The sequence below is a fragment of the Spermophilus citellus genome (assembly GCF_964194105.1).
Source record: "Spermophilus citellus genome assembly, chromosome: 2".
Lineage (NCBI taxonomy): Eukaryota > Metazoa > Chordata > Mammalia > Rodentia > Sciuridae > Spermophilus > Spermophilus citellus.
In genome coordinates, this window is record NC_138183.1 from 151295251 (window position 1) to 151308513 (window position 13263).

A 13263-nucleotide genomic window follows, 5' to 3' on the forward strand; every position below is an offset into this window, starting at 1 on the left:
TTCAGCTAACATTCCAGGCTCAGGGGCTGGGGCTGTAGCTCAGTGGCAGAGTGCTTGCCTAGCACCCAGTGTGAGGCACTGGGATCGATCCTCAGCACCACATAAAAATAAATAAATAAAAGATATTGTGTCCATCTACAGTAAAAATAAATAATAAATAAATAAATTCCAGGCTCAGGCTGGGTTCTAGGACAGAGCCCTGAGCACTGTGGAAGGAGAGGATCCCACACACAGAACCCTCTGGTGGTCATGCCCCCTCTTAAATACATACACCACCACCACCACACACACAGCAATTGCTCTCAGATTTACGGTTAGAATTTGAGACATTGAGACATTGAAAACTGAGAAGATAACACTTAGAAATATGCATTTCCACCTTTCCCACCCACCCTCAACAAATCAGGAATATATATAGTAGTTGTAGACGGATATAATATCTTTACTTATTTATTTTTATGTGTTGGTAAGGATCGAACCTAGTGCCTCAGATATGCAAGGCAAGCGCTCTACCCCTGAGCCACAACCCCAGCACACCCCCCTGACCCAGGAACTTCTTTAAATAAGAAATCCACATGCCCCACAGCAACCATCCCCTGTGGCTGAGCCCCTCATGACACAGCATTGTATGTCCAGGTCACTCCAGTCTCGGTCACTCTGAGCACACCCTACCTCTCATAGCCATCGCACTGCCGGCTTCCTTATCTGCAACCTGTTCACCTGTTCACCGACAACTTGGAATTTGAGTTTCACCCACAGATAAAGAGCAAAGCCTTCAATTCATAGTAAATGACCTGAAAAGGAGCTGGGACTTGCCCGAGGGCACACGGCCTGTGGTGCAGTAGCTGAGGCTTCAATCGGGTCTCCTGGGATGCAGTTCTGATTTAAAACGTCTCTTGTAGGGATCTAGGAATCCTGGGGATTGCAGGGAAAACGCAGGAGAACACATGACTTGAATTGGGGTCACCAGTGGCATCTGACTTTGCTGATACAGACAGCAGCAGTGGGACTCCCCGGCTGGCAGGGAGAAGCCCAGGAGCCCAAGCATGGTGGGTGCCCCTGACCCCCTGCCCTGTTCCCACAGGGAGAGAGGAAGCCACGGTGGTTGAAGTGAGAACAAGAGGTCGGGCGGGTGCTGTTGGTGGGCAGAGGCGGCTGCAGGCAGCTGCAGCTCGCCAGCGCCAGGCCCAGAGGCGCACTCTACATACTTGCTTCAAAATTTGCTGCCATGTGCTGAAATGCAGAAGCTTGCAGACGCTGAGGGTGAGCGCTCAGAGTCCCCGGTGTGTGCAGGCACAGTGACTCAACTCCAGCTCCAGTCATGCACATCTTTCAGGTGCACATCTTTAGGGCAATTGGGGGTTAAATTTAAAAGAGAGAGGCCTTGTTGATCCACAGGTGGCTGTGGTTTGACTGTAGATGATTTTTTTTTTTTTTTTTTTTTTTTTGTGGTCCTGGGGATTGAACCCAGGGCCTCACACATGCTAGGCAAGCATTCTGCCACTGAGCTCCACCCCAGCCCTGGTGGCTGTGGTTTGAGTGAAGGAGTAGGGGGAGGGGAGCTGAGCCTTCCTTGTCTTGTACCAGATCTTGGCCAAGTGGGAGGCTCTGCCCTGGGAGTAGAGGGCAGCAGTAACAGGTCAAGGGTCAAGCTGCAGAGGAGCAAGCCCCATGTCCAGCCCCCTCACTACAGGCCCCTGACTCTTTGCCCTCTGCAATCTCTCTTGCCCCAGGGACAACTCAGAGAAGAGACTAGAATTCTAGGAGGCTCTGCCATCAGGCATCCTGGCCTGCTTCTGCTGCCAAGTTACCATCTTTGGGCAAGTCTGCCCTGCAGCCCTGGGAGGTTCTCTGTAAGATGCAGCCTTAGCCTGAAGGAGCCTGTGGCCCCATTTCCCTGCACAGTTGGCACAGTGTTCAGCATGGAGCCTCCAGACCTGGGACGAGGTGAAGCAGCCTGAGAATGGCCTGTGCACAGTCCAGGAGCTGCTGACCAGAGCCTGCCCTCCAAGTCGCTCCTTGAACCACAGGACTCAAACATTTTGCCCAGTGTCCCCAGCCTAGGTGTGAGAGGGGGCCTAAGGCCTCCAGAACCCCTGGGTAGGCTCGGACCTGATATTCTCTCTCTCTGCCCCAGGGCAAGTCAAACCTCCCTCCTGAGTCTTGGCTTCCATCGCCAACTACAAAGTGAGCCCATCCTGCCTCCTGCACGCAGGGCGCCGACCACTCTTCATTCCATGTGGACTTGCAGAGCTCTCCTCGCCCACCCTGACCACCTCACTAGCTCTTGCAAGAAGAGCATGAACGGAAGTTAGATAGGGAGAGAGGCACAAATCACAGTGAATGCAGCTGGGGAACTGCTCAGGGTGAACAGAGGGTGTTGAACAAGAGGAAGCAGAATAGTGTCTCTGGGGAGCAGAATAGTGGAAGGACCAATCCCTGATTGGATCAGGGAGGGGACAATCCAGTCATAAAAACTGCATGCAAAGGCCCTGAGGCACCTTTCAAGGATCAGGAAGCAGGTTCTTGTGGCCAGGATAGAGGTGAGAACAGGCTGAGTGTAAGAGGAGGGAGGGGGCTCCCAGAAAGAGGAGACCCTGGCTTGTCTCCAGGGGTAGCACTGGGATGGTGCTGAGTGGTTCGATAAGGGGATTTATTTTGAAGATTGAACTTGTTGGTGATCAGCTGTGGAGCGTGAAGGGAAAGATAGTATCTGGAACAATCAGGCTTTGTCTTGAGCAATTGCAGTGAGGACTTCAGAGAGGCTGGTTGGCTGAGTGTTTTCTGTTGAGCTCACTGCCATGTTTGGGAAGATGACCCTCCTTCTCTCAGCCATGTTTGTCACTAGACTTTTAAGACCCCCCAACAAACACACACAAACGTGTTCACACGCACACCGACACACCAGGCCTTCTCCAGTCCCTGGGAACATCACATCAGCGGGCCTGGCCCTGCCCAGGACACTGCCTGGCTCCAGGTTCCCCAGCACTCCAGGCTCCGCAGCACCACATGCCACACAGACCTGGCAGCAGCAGGCAGTGGCCAGGCTCCGCTCCAGGTCTGCGGCTGCTCGTCCAGGTGGTCAGGGCCGGATCAGGCCAAGCCTTGGTGTCCTCAACTCCCTGCTACTGGCCCTTGAGGACCTGGCTCAACTGGATTCTGAGTAGAAAGCTGACCACTCAGCTTGGCACTGGGCAGGTGAGCACCTGGCAGTGACTGAGAGGCTGTGGCCCCCTGTGTCCCCTTATCCTCACATCACGGCTGTCACCAACAAGCCAGATCCAAGGGGCAGCCTCCACCCCAGTGTCTGGCCAAGAGGGAAGGAAATCCCAAACGCTTTCCCCAGGTGTGGTAGACATGGAGGAATGTGTCCCGGGAACAGCAAGGGCAGGAGCCACGGGGGCTTGCACATCAGGTCCTCTCTGCCCTTTTCTGCCGGCTCTAGTGTGGGAGGTTCAGGGATTCTGAGGAACCAGCAGAAGAGGGTGCAGGTGTTTTCAGGTCAGGGAGGAAGGGGCTGTGCCAGCACAAACATGCTGAGCAGCTCTCAGTGCCAGGGAGCGCCAGGTCCTGGGTGAACTTGGGCAAACTGCTGGCTTCTCTTAGCCTCAGAGAAAGGGGAGGAAGTTCCCCCCACACAGGGCACCAGTACCATCCCTGGTGGAGAGGCCTGGCCCAGGAGCTCAGGCAGGGGAGAGCCAGTGGGGAGCCCACGTGGCACAGGGGGCAGCACTCGGCAGCCTGGAGGTGACCGCAGTCTACGTTGACCTGAGGAGGCTGGGGAGGCTGTTTGGTTGAAACGAGGGGTTAGAGGCAGATGTTCCGCTTCAGACCTCAGAAGCTCTTTCCTTAGGACCCAAGGGCAGGGCCCTGCTAGTTCAGTCCAAATGCAATGCCACCACCAGGGAACCACTCCCAGGCTGAAAGGTACAGAAACTTGCGGGCCCAGCGCTTGGCCGCCCTCAATGCCCTCCTGTGGGACGAGCAGAAAGGCGCCTGGTTCGACTACGACACAGAGAAGGGCAAGAACCTGGAGTTTTACCCTTCCAACCTCGCCCCGCTCTGGGCCGGCTGCTTCTCTGACCCTGCCACCGTGGACAAGGCTCTGAAATACCTGGAGGTGAGGGACAGCTGGCCGCTCTGAGCCCCTGGAGACACTGAGCAGGGACCTGGCAGGCCAGCCACCTACCCACTGCTATCAGTGCCTGTCCTCGCCTGCGGGTCCCACTCAGGCCACCAGGGGACAGCTGTGAGCCAAGAAGAGGAGGGAAGGAAGGGCCCCTCTGCTCCCTGAGGGCCCAGCATCCTGGCTCCCTGCCCAGGCTCCACCCACAGTCCCAGCAATGTCTGGAACCTTCTAGGACAGCCAGGTCCTGACCTACCAGCATGGGATTCCGACCTCTCTCCGGAACACAGGCCAGCAGTGGGATTTCCCCAATGCCTGGGCCCCCCTGCAGGATCTGGTCATCAGAGGTAGGCAGGCAGGCAGGGGATCTGTGCCAGGGTGGACCCCAGCTGCTCCGGGACTGGGGAGGTGACTGAAGGATGCGGGACCCCTGGTCCTTTCTCTGGCTCCTCTGTTCTCTCTGCCCCGCAGCTAACACATCCTCCCCCCTGTCCAGTATAACCAGCCCTCTTCTCTCCCTCCAAACCTTGGCCCTGGGTTAAGTGCAAGGTGGCCTCTGGTTCCAAGAGGTCTCATTCCCTCTGTGGGACAGTAAGATTCAGGCTTCTGTTGTGCCAGGGAAGGGGGCTCTAAAGATTCAGGTTCTGCTTGGGGTGGGGTCTAGGCTTGGCCAAGTCCTCTTCGCCTCCGACCAAGGAAGTGACTTTTCTTTTCTTTTTTTTCTTTTTTTATTTTTTTTAAAGAGAGAGGTGAGAGAGAAACAGGGAGAATTTTTAATATTTTTTAGTTTTTGGTGGACACAACATCTTTGTATGTGGTGCTGAGGATCGAACCCGGGCCGCACGCATGCCAGGCGAGCGCGCTACCGCTTGAGCCACATCCCCAGCCCAGGAAGTGACTTTTCAACTGGCCCAGAATTGGATCCGAACCAACTTTAATGTCCCTCACCCTCCTCCCCCAGGTGAGGTGGGGAAGAGTCAGGCTTGGCAGACCCTGGACTGTGCAACCAGGACAGTGGCGGCGCCCAGTGGTCACTGCCAGGCACTGCAGGGGCCAGAGCTTCAGGCCAGAGCATCTCCCAAGGGCTCCAAGGCTGGTTGCCTGGGGCTGGAGTGGTGGCTTGGGGACAGCTCCTGACCTACAGCTTGCCCTCTTGTCCCCAGTATGACATCAGCAATGGTGGACAGCCAGGTGGAGGAGGGGAGTATGAAGTTCAGGTGAGCGGGCCAGGGCTGAGCTGGCCAACACCTTACAACTCCTGGGCTCCACTCTCCACAAGAACCGACTTGACCCTCTAGGCCCCAGTGTGCCTTGTCTGGGGGCCCACAGGGAAGACCTGACTGGTGCTCCTTGGTACCCCTGGGGATGGGCGGGACAGAGCTCCTGGGGTAGGGAATCCCACACCCTCAAAACAGGGGCTTGGGCTCCCCTGAGATCTGGCCCCACAGGCCTTGCCTCTCTCCAGGAGGGGTTTGGCTGGACCAATGGAATGGCCCTGATGCTCCTGGACCGCTATGGTGACCGGCTGACCTCGGGGACCCAGATGACTCCTCAGGTGCCCCCCTGCCTGGTGGCTGCCCTTCTGTTCCACCTCCCGCTCAGCTTCCTGCCGTGGTGACCAGGGACCAGCACGGTGGCCTCACCACCTGCCCCTGCCTGCTGCACTTCCTCCTCTGCCCCATCTCCCAGCCTGCTCTGTTCACAGTGCAGGGGGCAGGGCAGTGGCCTGGAGGCCAGGTGGTGGGGCTGGGGCCCTTCTGGAACCTTTGAAGGGATGCTAATCCTGCAAGGTAGAGAAGACACCGCCCCGCCTCCCGTGTACCCCAGCCCCATGCCCCACACAGCCTGTTCTTCCACACACTTACATAGTCCAAATGCTTTATTGTTCTGCTTATTTGTAAATGCTTACCAACACTGAAAAACACCCAGCCCGGCCCAGGCCACAGGGACCCGGGGCTGGGGAGGAGGGCCAGGGAAGTACTGTCAGAATGACTATCTGACTCTGCCTTCAAAGGATTCCAGACCTTAATGGATTCCTCTCTCAAATCCATTTATATTCCTGAGTCTTGTTGAAGACAGTTGAAAAATTGGCTTGCAAGTAGTGGAGATTAATTGCTGGGTGTGCTCAGGGAGAGAGCCCTGCCGAGACCTTGGAATGACTAGGCACACCCAAAGCTCTGGCCCCTCCAAGGAGTCACACCATGGCCTTAACACCTCATGAAGGTGCCTATAACAGGGGACTGTTATAATCCAGTCAGACAGTCCACACATAGGTGAACAAATAATAATGAACTCAAGGAAGAGGAAATGCACAGATTGCTACAATATATAACCTACAATGCCTATTTTTTTCCTTTGGTACTGGGGATTGAACCCAGAGGGGCTTTACCCCTGAGCAACATTCCCAGCCCTTTTTATATTTTTACTTTGAGACAGAGTCTCTCTAAGTTGCTTAGGGCTGACATGCCAGATTCGTGGGACCACCAGTAGACCTCCAGGAGCCGAATCCAATGCAATCACACAAGAGTCTTTATTGCAAGCTCGAGCCTGGACTACAACCATTTCCTATGCAGCGGTCCCGAGAGTGAGTCCTGATCCTTAGTTCAGTGAGGATTTATAGGTTTTGGGGGGATACTCTATGCGTCACAACATCACACAGCAAATCATTTCATACCACGGGAAAATCAAACATTGATTAGTACATTCACTGGCGGGAACAAGTCAGGAAGGGGTGATTGGTTAGTTTAAGTGGTGGATACATTTGAAATGATTGGTTTAGGCCGCAAGAGGTTGCGAGAGTGTATATGCTAAACTGCAGGGTTGCCTAATCAAGTTATCAATCACCGAAACTACTGGGAGGGTCACTGGGCATGTCAGGTATTTTCCCTGTCTCACTCTGATTGGTTGTCGCTATGGTCCGAATCAGGCCTCAAGCATTCTTTTGGTCTTTTCTGGAACTTGCATTAGCTGAGTCATGGACATCTGTACAAGTGAATGACTCAGCAGGGTAGCTCACGTGCCTAGGAACGGGTTTTCCAAGGACAAGGGTCATCCCCTGCCCCCCTTTGGCTGGCCCTGCTCTGAGGTAGAGGGTGGTTTCTCAAAAATGGAGTCATATCAGTTTCTCAGGGCCTTGCTAAGTTGCCAAGGCTGGCCTCCTGTGATCCTCCTGCCTCAGCCTCCTGAGTCACTAGGATTATAGGCACGCACCACCATGCAAGGTCTCAAATGTCTATTTTCTTACAAAAACAAACAAAAATCTGGGATACATGTCAAGAAAAGGGAAAGAATGATACACAGCAAAACACATTCACTCGGGCAATAGAAACTGTCTGGGATTGTAACCATGGTCCACTTTATGCTTTGAATATAGCCCTTGGTGCTCTGCCACTGCAAGTGATTTTTAAAATGATGTGTTTCTTTCTTTCCTCTTTCCCTGCTCTTCCCTGATCTCTCCCCCTTCCTGATCTCAGAGGAAACGGAATTACCTTTCTTCCCCACCCTAGGCTGGGTTATCTGTCCTTTGAGGACTCACCCACGGCAGGAAAGAAGTAATCCAGACTTTGGGGATGGTACCAGAAGACCCCAGAAATGGCTATTTCCCAACTCCAACAGAGAGCATGTGGAATGCAGCCTTTGAGTCACCTCTACAAAAGCCCCCTCACAGCCTCTGGGACAGGAGTGCCCCGAGGTTCACCTTTGCTAGCAAAGCAATCAACTTTCTTTTTCCTTTTTCTCAAAATCGTGTTCTCATTATTGGACCAGCACCCAGGACAAGGACTGAGATTTCCACCACAGGATGTTGTCCCAGTGTTGGAGACTATAGGACTTGAAGAAATAAACAACAGAAAGATGGCAACTCACACCACATAAAGAATGCTGATGGGAAGACAGAGCCAGAGGAAGAACCCAGCAGGGTGCCTTGTTTCTGGTCTGGCACGTGAGGGTCACTTCATCAAAACAAGTAAACATTGAACAACAGAAAATCGACAGTTTCTTAGATCTGCCAGAGAATCAAGGTCACGGGCAAGCCGCTGCTCTCCAACACTGGAAGGGCAGACTGGCAGGTATGGAGACCCACAGCTAGCTGACCAGGAACCTCAGCTGCCATGTCTAGCCTTCAACAAAAAAAAATCCTGGGCAGGGCAGAGGGAGGAGGGGAGGAAAGGAGAGGGCTAATGGGAATTGGAATCGAATTCCTTGTCTGTATAATTGTGTCAAAAGGAACCCAGATCCTATGTAGAAATATAATGCTCTAAATTTAAAAAAGAAAAAAAGAAGAAGAAGAAAGAAATGAGAAAGGAAGGACGGAGGGGGCTCAGGGAGAAAGAAATGAAAAATGCCAAGGCAGGGCTGGGGACGCCAAGGCAGGGCTGGCTGGGGATGTGGGTCAGTGGTAAAGCACTTGCTTCGTATGCACAGGGTCTTATGTTCAATCCTCAGCACCTAAATAAATAAGTAAATAAATAACAAGGCCTAAAAAAAGGCGAAAACTGTTTGAAGAAACTGATAAAGTATCTGAACCAGACTTGGATAGAGCAGCGTGCTGGAATTTTCGGACTGCAATAACTATATGCTAAGGGTTCCAGTGGAGAAGGGAGACAACGTAAAGAACACTTAAGGCAATCATAACAGAACGGAGAAAATTCAAAGGGAGAATAAAGGAGATGCTGCTGTATACTTTGTCCCTCCAGGGGTCCGTGTGCAGAAGGCTTGATGCTCAGGTGGCATTGCTGAAGCAGTGAAAACTTTATAGGTAGAACCTAGACTGAGGTTCTCAGGTTAATTGTAGGGTGTGCTCTTAGAGGAGGTTGTGGGGCCCCAGTTTCTCTCTGGCTTCCTGTTTGGTGATATAATCTCTTTCCCCCACGCATACTCTGCCATCCACTGGGGAGCCCTTGCCAGAATCTGCACCATGCTATTTGGACTTTCTGCCTCCAAATCTGTGAGCTAAAGCTCTTTTCTTTATAATGTTAGCCCACCTCAGGTATTCCATTATAGTAACAAAAAGGAACCCAATACATTTAAAAACACTGTAACAAGTGAAAAGTGCCTTTGATGAGCTTATTAGACTGGACATGGCTGAGAATCAGTGAACTTGAGGATATGTTAACAGAAACCTCCAAAACTCACCTTTTCGTTGATTTGCTGCCATAGTCTCTCAGGGATCTGAGCAGTTAAACATGAGGGATAAAATAATATTGAGCCACTGTAAATTGAGGTGAAGTAACTTTTATCTCTTCTACATGGTCTAGACATTGTTTTTGGAAGAAAAAGAAAGAAAGAAACTTCTGAAACTCAAAGACAAAGAAAAAAGCCTGAAACAAAAAATACTCAAGCACTGTGGGACGACTACAAAAGGTACATCATATATTTCGGAAAACAGAAGAAAAAAGAGGGAAGAGGGGCTGGGGATGTGGCTCAGGCGGTAGCGCACTCGCCTGGCATGCGTGCGGCCCGGGTTCGATCCTCAGCACCACATACCAACAAAGATGTTGTGTCCGCCGAAAATTAAAATATAAAATATTAAAATTCTCTCTCTCTAAAAAAAATATTTTTAAAAAAGAAACGGAATCAATAATAAGAGGCCAGGCCCAGATGGGTCCACAGATAAATTCTACAAAATGTTTTAGGAAGAAATTATACAAGTTCTCTACAATCTTATCCAGAAGACAAAGGCAGAGAAACTATTTCCTAACTGGTTGTGAAGTTAGCACCTCACCAACACCAAAACCAGACAAAATGTTGTAAGAAAGGAAAACAACAGATAAATATCTCTCATAAATATAGAAGCAAAATTCCTCAAGAAAACTATTTGGAAATTGAATCCAACAATTCATAAAAGTAACAATACACCATCACCTCTTGGGATTTATCCTTCCTATGCAAGGCTGGTTCAACATTTGAAAGTCAACTAATGTAATTCAACACATTCATCCACAGGCTAGAGGGAAGAATTGCATAACTAGGTCAATAGATGTAGAAAAGGTATTTGGCAAAATACCTTGTAGTCCCAGAGACCTGGGAGGCTGAAACAGGAGGATCCCAAGTGTAAAGCCAGCCTCAGCAACTTAGCAGGGCCCTCAGCAACTTGGTGAGAACCTGTCTCAGAATAAAAAGTAAAAAAGGGGTGGGGTACCGAGCCAGGTGCAGTGATAAGGGCCTGTGAACCCAGTGGCTCAGGAGGCTGAGGCAGGAGGCTGGAAATTAGCAAAGCCCTAATCGACTTAGTGAGACTCTGTCTCTAAATATAATATATTTTAAAAAGGGCTCAGGAGTTAAGCACCCCTGAGTTCAATCCCTGGTACCAAAAAAAAAAAAAAAAGATCAGTGGTTGGTAGGAGTCAGAGGAGGGGGGGAATGATTTGAAAATGTCCTGTGTGATACGTTAGAGGTGGGTACATGCCACTCTACATTTTTTAAGACCTACAGAACCTGCAACACCAAAAGTGAGCCCCAGTGTGTACTTTGGCCTGTGCGTGACGACCACGTGGCACTGGGAGTTTTGATTGTAACACAGGTGCTCTTGTGGGGCCCAGAGCTGACACAGGGGAAGATGGTGCCTGTGCAGAATCCCAGGCTCTGGGAATTCTTTCACTTCCTGTTCAAATTTGCTATGAATCTAAAACCAAAAAATCATTCAGTCAGTGATAGATCATATATACTGCTGTGGTTCCATGAGATTTTTTTTTAGTGTAGCTTTAGACTCAGTTTAGCTTTGTTGGACAGAAGATTCTGGGTTGGCACTCTGGGAAGCAGCATGGAGATTCCTCAGAAAACTTGGAATGGAACCACCATTTGACCCAGTTGCCCCACTCGTTGGCCTATACCCAAAGGACTTAAAATCAGCACATTACAGTGATGTGACTTCATAAAAGTTTATAGCAGCTCAATTCACAACAGCTAAGCTATAGAACCAACCTAGGTGCCCTTCAACAGGTGAATGGATTAAGAAAATGTGGTATACATACACAACAGAATATTATTCAGCCAAAAAGAAGAATGAAATTATGGCATTTGTGGGTAAATGGATGGAACTGGAGACTATCATGCTATGTGAAATAAGCCAGTCCCCCCAAAAAAACAAAGGCCAAATGTTCTCTCTGATATGCAGATGCTGACTCACAATAGTGCACTAGAGAGTGGAGGTTCACTGGATTGGATGGAGGGAGAAGGGGAAAGGGAGGGGGCTGGGAATGGGAAAGGCAGTAGAATGAATTGGACATAACTTTCCTGTGTTCATATGTGAATACACAGCCAGTGTAACTCCACATCATGTACCACTGCAAGAATGGGAATTTATACTCCATGTATGTATGATATGTCAAAGACTAAGAAGAACAAATAAAAAAAGGATTCTTGGTTGGCAGGTTTTTCCTTAAGTACTTTAAATATGCCACTGGCTCCCTTGTTTCTGATGCAAAGTCAGATATTACTTGTGTTGAGGTTTTCCTGTGATGAGTCATTTCTCTTTTGCTTAAAGCCAGAGAGTTTAAAATACAAATTTGTAGAGCTTGAATCTAATAAAGAAGTCCCCCATGAACTCAGTTGCTGCAGCAGATTGAAGGGCACCGTGGGTCCTAATGGGTCACTTTGCTTGGGCACTTGGTACTCCTGGGGCATCTCCGGAGGTCTGCATTGTTTTGCTTTGTTTAGTTGTTGTTACTGTTTTGGGGGAGAATATTGGGGATTGAACTCAGGACTACTCAACCACTGAGCCACATCCCCAGCCCTTTTTAAAATATATTTTATTTAGAGACAGGGTCTCACTAAGTTGTTTAGGGACTTGCTAAATTGCTGAGGCTGGCTTTGAACTTGAGATCTTCCTGCCTCAGCCTCCAGAGCCACTGAGATGACAGACATGCACCACCAAGCCCTGCTGGAGGTCTGCTTCAGATTCCACTTCTGATACCAATCTGTTAGAAGAGAAATTTTAAGCAAATTAAATTCAGCAGCATTTATTTGAACAAAAAAGTGATTCATGAGTCAGGCAGCACCCTGAACCAGTAAAGTCAGTATTTGTAGGGAGAAAAAGGAAGTGCCATACAGAAATAGCCTGATTAGAGAGCTGGGAATGGCAGCTCACAACTGTACAGCTACTCCGGAGGCTGGGGCAGGAGGATCGCAAGTTCAAGACCAGTCTCTGTAACATGGAAACTTATGGAGACCTGACTCAAAATGAAGAATGAAAAGGAATGGGGAGCTAGCCTGTGATAGAGTTCCCCTGGGTTCAATCCCCAGTGCTGAAGGGCTGGGGATATAGCTCAGTTGGAAGAGTGCTTGCCTCACATGCACAAGACCCAAGATTTAATGCCAGCAGCGCGCATGCACACACACACACACACACACACACACACAATCCCACGATGCTAAGAAAGAAAGAAAGACAGAAAGAAAGAAAGAAAAGAGCCTGATGGGTCTCCACGCAGTGCTTGGCGATTTGAACACACCTGATCAGTTTGAGACCCAACGGCTTGGTTTCAAGAGTTTATTCTCAAGTTAAGTTGCAGACTGGCCAATAACATGTGAACGTAGTTTGGCCCTTAGGGAGGCAGCTTTAGGCTCAGTTTAATTTCTCAACTCAGGCAAGGTGGCCCAGTTCAGAGAGGCCCCTTGACAGGGCTCCTCTCCCTACCACTGTCACCCCTGATGGCCAGATGTCACACACTTTCTTCCTAATTCTTAATTCTTTCTTCTTAATTCTTTTTTTTTTTAAGAGAGAGTGAGAGAGGAGAGAGAGAGAGAGAGAGAGAGAGAGAGAGAGAGAGAGAGAGAATTTTTAATATTTTTTTTTTAGTTCTCGGCGGACACAACATCTTTGTTGGTATGTGGTGCTGAGGATCGAACCCGGGCCGCACGCATGCCAGGCGAGCGCACTACTGCTTGAGCCACATCCCCAGCCCTTAATTCTTTTTTTTATGACGGTCAAATTGTGTAACATAAAATTTGGCATTTTAGCCATTTTAGTTATACGGTTCAATTATTTATATTACATTCACAGTGCACAACACCTTTGCATTCCTTGAATAAATCTCATTTGCTCATAGTGTATCTCTTTCTAATAAATTGTTGGATTTGGTTTGTTAGTATTTTGTTGAGGACTCTCGCACCTGTATGCATAGAGGATATTGGACTGT

The 13263-nt window shown here is 49.7% G+C and overlaps 1 protein-coding gene across 1 annotated transcript; it reads left to right on the forward strand.

Moving 5' to 3' along the window:
* Positions 1-3799: 3799 nt before the first annotated feature.
* Positions 3800-5992, forward strand: LOC308641661 (trehalase-like). Its single transcript, XM_081280295.1, has 6 exons — positions 3800-4120; positions 4362-4473; positions 4791-4825; positions 5018-5092; positions 5290-5343; positions 5592-5992. The coding sequence occupies exons 1-6, from the start codon at positions 3893-3895 to the stop codon at positions 5742-5744; spliced, it is 657 nt and encodes a 218-aa protein (XP_081136421.1). The 5' UTR covers positions 3800-3892; the 3' UTR covers positions 5745-5992.
* The last annotated feature ends 7271 nt before the right edge of the window (positions 5993-13263 follow it).